This window comes from Tinamus guttatus, unplaced genomic scaffold (assembly GCF_059628265.1).
Source record: "Tinamus guttatus ecotype Peru unplaced genomic scaffold, ASM5962826v1 Tinamus_guttatus_pri_ptg000334l, whole genome shotgun sequence".
Lineage (NCBI taxonomy): Eukaryota > Metazoa > Chordata > Aves > Tinamiformes > Tinamidae > Tinamus > Tinamus guttatus.
The window spans coordinates 206,513-214,099 of NW_028288868.1; the positions used below are offsets into that span (position 1 = coordinate 206,513).

Here is a 7,587-nt window from a genome sequence, read left to right on the forward strand (position 1 = left end):
ATGGCGGCGGCGGCGGCTGCGGAGGCTTCGCGGCGGCGGCGGCGGCGGGAGCTGGAGCGGGGCCGGGCCCGGGGCCGCATCCGCCTGGGCGGCCTCCTGGAGCGCTGGTGCCGCCTCAAGGAGCAGCTGGGGCTGGCGCAGCACGCGCAGCTCGCGGGCTGCTGCTCGACAGGTCGGGGACACGGGGGGCATCGGGGACATGGGGGGACATTGGGGACATGGGTGGGTACTGGGGACATCGGGGGACATGGAGGGTACGGGAGACATGGAAGGACATGGGGGATATGGGGAACATGGGGGGACATCGGGGACATGGAGGGATAGGGAAGGACATGGGGATACAGGGAGGGATATGGGAGGACATGGAGGGACATGGAGGAACACGAAGGGGGACATGGGGGACACTGGGGGGACATGGGTGGGCATTGGGGACATGGGGGGATACGGGGAGACATGGAAGGACATGGGGGATATGGGGAACATGGCGGGACATTGGGGACATGGAGGGATATGGAAGGACCATGGGGGTACATGGGAGGACATGGGGGGACATGGGAGGACATGGGGGGACATGGGGGACATTGGGGATGTGGAGGGACATGAAGGGACATGGGGGGACGGGGGATATTGGGGATGTGGGATGACATGGAGGGACATGAAGGGACACGGGGGGACGTGGGGGATATGGGGAACGGAGGGACATTGGGGACATGGAGGGATAGGGAAGGACATGGGGGTACATGGAGGGATAGGGAAGGACATGGAGGGACATGAGGGATAGGGAAGGACATGGAGGGACATGAGGGATGTGGGGGGACATTGGGGACATGGAGGGACATGAAGGGACACGGGGGGATGTGGGGGACATGGAAGGACATGGGGGGACATTGGGGACATGGAGGGATATGGAAGGGCATGGGGGGATATGGGAGGACATGGGGGATATGGGGCATGTGGGGCGACATTGGGGACATGGAGGGACATGAAGGGACAGGGGGGGACATGGGGGACAGGGAGGGATATGGAAGGGCATGGGGGTACATGGGGGGATATGGGAGGACATGGAGGGACATGGGGGATGTGGGAGGATATTGGGGTTGTGGGGGGACATGGAAGGACATGAAGGGACACGGGGGGACATGGAGGGATATGGGACATGGGGGGACAAAGACAAGGGGGGACATTTAGGGACATGGAGAGACAAGGAGGGATATGGGGGACATCAGGGGATCTGGGCGGGGGACACAGAAACAAGGGAGACATGGAGGGACACAGGGGGATGTGGAAGGACATGGGGGGACATGGAGGGACACAGGGGACATGGAGGGACACGGGGGGACATAGGGGACATCCCAGGACACTCCTTTCCCGGCCTTTTTCTCCCATGTCAGGTTCAGCGCCCAAGGCTGCGTCCTGAGCCCAGGTGGGTCCCCCAGAAAGGGCCCCTATAGGGTTTCTATAGGGGGTTCTATAAGGATTTTCTATAGGGTTTCTACAGAGCTTGTATAGGGGCTTCTATAAGGGTCTCTATAGGAGTTTTTATAGGGCTCTTATAGAGGTTCCTATAAGAGCTTCTAGGGGGTTTCTATACAGTTTGCGTAGTGGCTTCTGTAAGGGTTTCCTATAAGGGCTTCTAAAGGGTTCTTATAGGGCTTCCTATAAGGGTTTCTATAGAGTTTGTATAAGGGCTTTTAAATGATTTTCTATAAGGGCTTCTATAGGGTTCCTATAGGGTTTCCTATAAGGGTTTCTATAGGGTTCCTATAGGGGCTCCCAACAGGGTTTCTATAGGGTCCCTATGAGGGTATCTATAAGGGTTTCTATAGGGTCCCTATAGGGGTTTCCTCTCCATCTCCCCCCACCCAGGGGGACCTCCTGGTGCCCCCAGCTCCCACTTTTCCATCCTCGGAGCTTCCCAGCATTCCCAAAGGAAGGAGCATCCCAAGGCAGGGAGAAGCAGGAAGGTCCCTGCGGAGCCGCGGCCTCTTCCCCGCTTTTTGCTCCCGGCTTTCCCAGGACTTTCCCATTTCTCCCTGTTTTTTGCCGCACGCCGATCCCGCAGGAGCGTCGGATCCCGATCCCGGGGCCCTGCAGCGCCTCGTGGTCCTGTCGCACGGCCACAGCCGGGAATGCGCCTTCATCCCGGACGTGAAGCCGGAATCCCGCGGCAACCTGGTGTGGGAATGCGTGGCCGGACACAGCTTCTCCTGGCGAGGCTGCGGCCCCCGCTCCGGCCGGGAGCCGGGATCCGAGTTATCCGGGAAGGATGGAGACCCAGCGGAGAGCATGGAAAACTCATCTGCTAACGGCAGGAATGGGGAGGATCCCGGAGACGCCAGCGACGACACAGGTTGGGAAGAAATTCCTCTGCTTCCATGGCCGGGAATGACGCTCTGTTCACATTCCCATTCTCATTACCTGTTTCTATTCCCTATTCCAATCCTCTATCCCCCATTCCCCATTCCTTATCCCCTATTCCCCCATTCCCTATCCCCTATTCCCCATTCCAATCCCCCCATCCCCTATGCCTTATCCCCATTCCCTACCCTCTATTTCCCATCCGCATTCCCTATTTCTATTCCCTATTCCAATCCCGCCCCCATTCCCTATTTCCCATCCCCATTCCAATCCCCTATCCCCTATTCCTTATCCCCTTTCCCCATTCCCTACGCCCATTTCCCATCCTCATTCCCTATTTCTATTCCCTGATCCAATCTCCTGTCCCCCATTCCTTATTCTGTCCCCATTCCCTATCCCATTTTCCATCCCTATCCTCATTCCCTATTTCTATTCCCTATTCCAACTCTCTATCTCCTATTATTTATCCCCTTTCCCCATTCCCTATGCCCATTCCTTATCCCCATTCCCTCCCATCAGCTTCCAGTGGATTCCCCAGCTTCCCACTGTATCCCTTCATTCCAAGATCCATCTGCCTGCCATAAATAACACTTGGAGCTTTTACTGGGGGCAATTCCTGCTTTTTAGAATATTAGGGAATAATCCTCTGTTTTCCTCTCCATTCCCTGCCTTGTCCTGCTCTTCCCACCTCTCCGGTGCTCCCGGCTCCTTCCCTGTCCTTGTAGCTCCCGGAGCGCAGCCGGACACGGGGACAGCAGCGGATGGAGAAAGGTGAGCGATGGTGCCAATTCCAGCAGGATTCCATAAAAAAAGATGGAAAAACGTCGCTTCTTATCGCTGCTCCGCGTTAATTCCAGTGCTCCGGAGCCGGGAGCGGCTGAGGAAGAGGAGGACGAGGAAGACGACCTGGCGTTTGCCGACGATCCGCGGGATGAGAACTACCGCCCGTCCCCGCATCCGTGAGCCGGGAATCTGCTTTTTGGGGGGAAAAAAGGCAGGATTTGGCGCTTCCTTGTGAGGCGGGCGCTGTCTGATGGCGCTTTTGGGGTGAAATACGGTAAAAACGGGAGCTCAGAGCGGCTGCAGAATTCCCATTCTTATCCTCAATCCCAGCAGGGCTTATCCCATCCCAACAATGCCTTTTTGGGCTTGAAAATCCCTTTTTTCTTATTCCTTCCTGGGATGGGGGAGGCTTTTCCCTATGAATGTACCAATTTTTCCATTTTTTGCCATTGAAGCCCTCGTGTCCCTGCTCATCCCCTATCCCTGTTGCTTCCCAGCGAGCCGCAGCGGGGCCGGAGCCGGAAAAGCGGGAAGGGGGAAGGAAGCGACAACGTGGAAAAGGGCAGGTGAGTCGGGAGCATCTCCCGCTTTTCCCATCCACCTCCTGCTTTTCCCGTCCGTCTCCTTCAGCCTCCGCTTGGAGAAACTGCCCAAGGACCCAATTCCCAAAGGATTCTGGCTGGAGCTCCGGCGCGGAGCTTTTTCTCCGGAATGGGAGATGCCAAAGTGCAACGGGATGGGTGAAAAACAGGGCGGTTTGGGCCTTTTCCAGTGTAATTCCGATGTCCAAAGGATACGTTTCCTCCCAAATCTGCTCCTGGGGCAGTAATTCCCTAAAAAAATAATGTGGGGAGGAAGAATCACAAACAGACGCCGCTTTTCCAAAGTTTTGGAGCCCAGCTTCCAAAATCCAGGTTTCCAATCCCTCCTCCTGCTCTGCAACCAAAGGATCTGCCTCCGAAATATCCATTGAGGGATTTTTCCATGGGCCAGAGCGGATCCTGGAGGAGACACGAGTGTCCCGGAGGCTCCTTGCTCCCAAATTCCTGTTTTCTCTCCCCAAAATCGGCAGGGAGAGGCGCTGGGGGGTATTTTGGGGGGCTTTCCGCTGCATTTGAGATGGGAAGCAGCCACATTCCAGCATGGAAAGACCAGGGATCAAGTTAAAAGCCGGCATTCCCGGTGGCTCCAAGCTCACGACGGATAGGCCTTTGATGGGGCGATCCAAGGAATTTCTCAATCCAAGATCCGACTCTTTTACGAGGAATCCCCAGCTCCCGCTCACCTTCCTTGTGCGGAAATGGGAAGATGATCCCGGCTCTTCATTCCCGGCTCCAAAATCCGAGTCAGGAAGCAGCTTCCCGAATTTTCCGACGATTTGAAATCCAATGAAGGCTGCAAAAATCCCTTTTTCTGCCTTTTTCCTGGAGAAATTCAACTCCACCGCCACACAGGGAATCTTGCCTCTGCATGTCCCAAAAAAGCATGGATTTACCCCAAAATAACACCCAAGTAAGTATTTTATATATTAATACTTTATATTTTTGTGTATTTTTTTGTTTTACCAAGTTTTACTCATTTTGGCGACTTCTGTCTTGCAGAGACTCCGAAAACCAGCGGTATTTTGCTGTAAAAAAAATGTTTTCCAGGAGTTTCCCAGAAGAAAATACGACTGTGTCCCTGCCCCTCCTCTAAAATCCCATTTTTCCCCCAATTTCAAGCCTGAAAGAGCCTCTGGATTCCTGCAGAATTGGGAAAAACTGGAAAAAATTCCCAGCTCGGGAAGTGATGTCAAGGGGGACTCAGCAAGGTTGAATCTCATGGGATTTCTCCCAAAATGTGTTAAAAACTTTTGTAAAAAAATAATAAAACTTACGTATTTTTAGTGATATTGCCTGAAAACTGCTTTTTTAACAGCATTATCTTCACGTTGGGATTATAAGTGCAATTTTAAGGGAATTTAGCTATAAAAAAGAGAAATTATTGTCCATAATTGGTTATTTTTAAGGGGGAATAAACTGGATTTTGGTTCCCTTGGCTGCTCCGTGGATTCCCCTTTTCTATCCTCTTCCCATTCCTAATTTTCCATCCCAACTTTTTTCCCTCCTGCAGCCGGGAGACGGGAGCGGGGCCACGCGACGAGGACGCGGCCCAGATCGGCCCCAAGAGGATCAGGTAGCGAGGGGGATTGGGATCGGGAATGGGATTCCCACCAGTTTTCCAGGTGGGAGGATGGGATGAGTGGCTTAGTTCCTTGTGGTGGGATAACTTCATCCAGGATAATCCTGACAAAGGCTCCTTAGGGCTTCATCCACCTGCATTTCCCTTTTGATGCATCCATGGGCAGATTCCCAGGAAATTTTCCCATCGTTTTTCCCTCTTTTTTTCCCAGGAAAGCGGCAAAACGTGAGATCCTCCTCTGTGACTTTGAAGGCTGCGGGAAGATCTTCTCCAACCGGCAGTACCTGAACGTGAGGACGGATGGGGTGGGAAGAGAGCTCGGCATTCCAGAAAACGGGAATCTCCGGAGTAGGAGATCCCCTGGGATTGTCCTTTTTGCTCATTCCTGCCTTTTTTTGCCCCAAAACGCTCCAGCACCACAAGAAATACCAACATGTCCACCAAAAAACCTTCACCTGCTCCGAGCCGACGTGCGGAAAATCCTTCAATTTCAAGAAGCACCTCAAGGAGCACGAGAAGCTGCACAGCGGTGAGTTCCGAAATCCGGGAATACCCCCAAAATCTGGGAATTTCCCAGAGCACAACTCCATGGAATCAGAGGGAATCATGGGATCTCCTCATCAGAGTTTTCCATCCCGCAATTCCAGTGTCACCTCAAGCCTTGGCTGGTGGCATCTCCCTTGGTGTTCCTTGTATTCCAAGCACTGGTTTTCCATTCCCTTTTCCTCATTTGGGTTCCCGGGAGATGTTAAGGCTCCGGGCTTGCTTCCCGCTGCCGGGATCTTCCCGAATCCCGTGTTTTTCCGCAGACAAGCGGGATTATATCTGCGAGTTCTGCGCCCGGCCCTTCCGCACCAGCAGCAACCTCATCATCCATCGGCGCATCCATACGGGAGAGAAACCACTCCAGTGAGTAGGAATCCCCGCTTCCAGAGGGGGATTTGGGAAAGGTGAACATGGAGAGCGGATAGGGAATAGCAGCACTTCTTATCTGGAGCGGAGATGCACAGAGCGTGTTCCTCATCGGGAACTGCTTTTACCCAGAGGTATCCGCTCTGGAATTTCAGGATGCAGCCAAGTGTGCTCATTCCTGGAGCTTGGAAGGAATCCGATGCTCTGAATGCGGAAGCGCCGCAGCAGGGAGTGCATCTAAATCCCAAATTAAACCAATCCTGTCATCCCGAGCATCATTCCCAGCTGCTCCTTCCCAGTCGCCTCATTCCTTGCAATGGGGAACTCGCCCCTTTTGCCGCTTCCGTGACTTCCTGCCGCGAATCCCGGGTTTTTGGCCATTCCAGGTGCGAAATCTGCGGCTTCACGTGCCGCCAGAAGGCCTCGCTCAACTGGCACATGCGGAAACACGACGCCGACGTCTTCTACCAGTTCCCGTGCGAGCTCTGCGGCAAAAAGTTCGAGAAAAAGGACAACGTGGCGGCACACAAGAGCAAAAGCCACCCGGAGGCGGCCGGAATTCCGACGGAAACACCTGGAATGCCGCCGGAGACACCTGGAATCCAGCTGGAGACACCTGGAATCCTGCCGGAGACACCAGCTCCTGCTCCAGCCCTCGCATTGGCATCCCAATAAAGTTATTTTTGTGTAAATTCCGTAAATTCATGGTTTTTTTCCCCACTATGGTGCAGGAAACTGTACCAAAATTTGGGAAACATGGCTTTTTCCAGCTGGATTTGGACTCCTCCAGGGTGAAAAAAGGGGATATCGCTGCTCCCAGGATGGGCTTGAAGGGAATTTGGGCTTCTTAGGATGGGGAAATTCCGGGCATCCTCTCAAAAAAGGGTCAGGGCCCTCCTGCAGCACAGGGATTTTCACCGGGAATATTTGGGAATGTCACTGGAGGTGGGATTAAAGCCACTTACCAGGGAGGTTTCTACTGTTTTAAGCATTTTTTAGCCCTTTGCTTGCAGCGGCAGTGCTCCGGATCCCACCTGGGAAGAGCTTGTACGAAGAGGGATGCAAGTCTGGGAAAAATAGTTGGAGCAGAGCACTGGGAAAGCGGAGCCATGCCCCAAATCCTCCTTTTTCCAGCCACAAACAGCACCAAATCCCAACAAGGCTCTCCCATCCAAGGATCAGCAACCGTTGCTTCTTGGGAGCATCCTAGGAGGACAGCTCTTCCCAAGGGAGCATCCTAGGAGAACGGCTCTTCCCAAGGGAGCTGGAGGACGACATTCCCAAAACGGCTTCTCCGCTCTCCGAAAGGCTCCACAGACACAGCCAGATATTTCCTTATGGAGCGCAGCACCT

At 53.8% G+C, this 7,587-nt stretch overlaps 1 protein-coding gene across 1 annotated transcript; it reads left to right on the plus strand.

The window, feature by feature from the left end:
- Positions 1-6,935, plus strand: LOC148593749 (zinc finger protein 692-like). Its single transcript, XM_088529639.1, has 11 exons — positions 1-146; positions 1,392-1,423; positions 2,063-2,350; positions 3,084-3,129; positions 3,216-3,317; positions 3,639-3,707; positions 5,254-5,316; positions 5,534-5,612; positions 5,737-5,851; positions 6,132-6,231; positions 6,621-6,935. The coding sequence occupies exons 1-11, from the start codon at positions 1-3 to the stop codon at positions 6,907-6,909; spliced, it is 1,329 nt and encodes a 442-aa protein (XP_088385765.1). The 3' UTR covers positions 6,910-6,935.
- Positions 6,936-7,587: the final 652 nt, after the last annotated feature.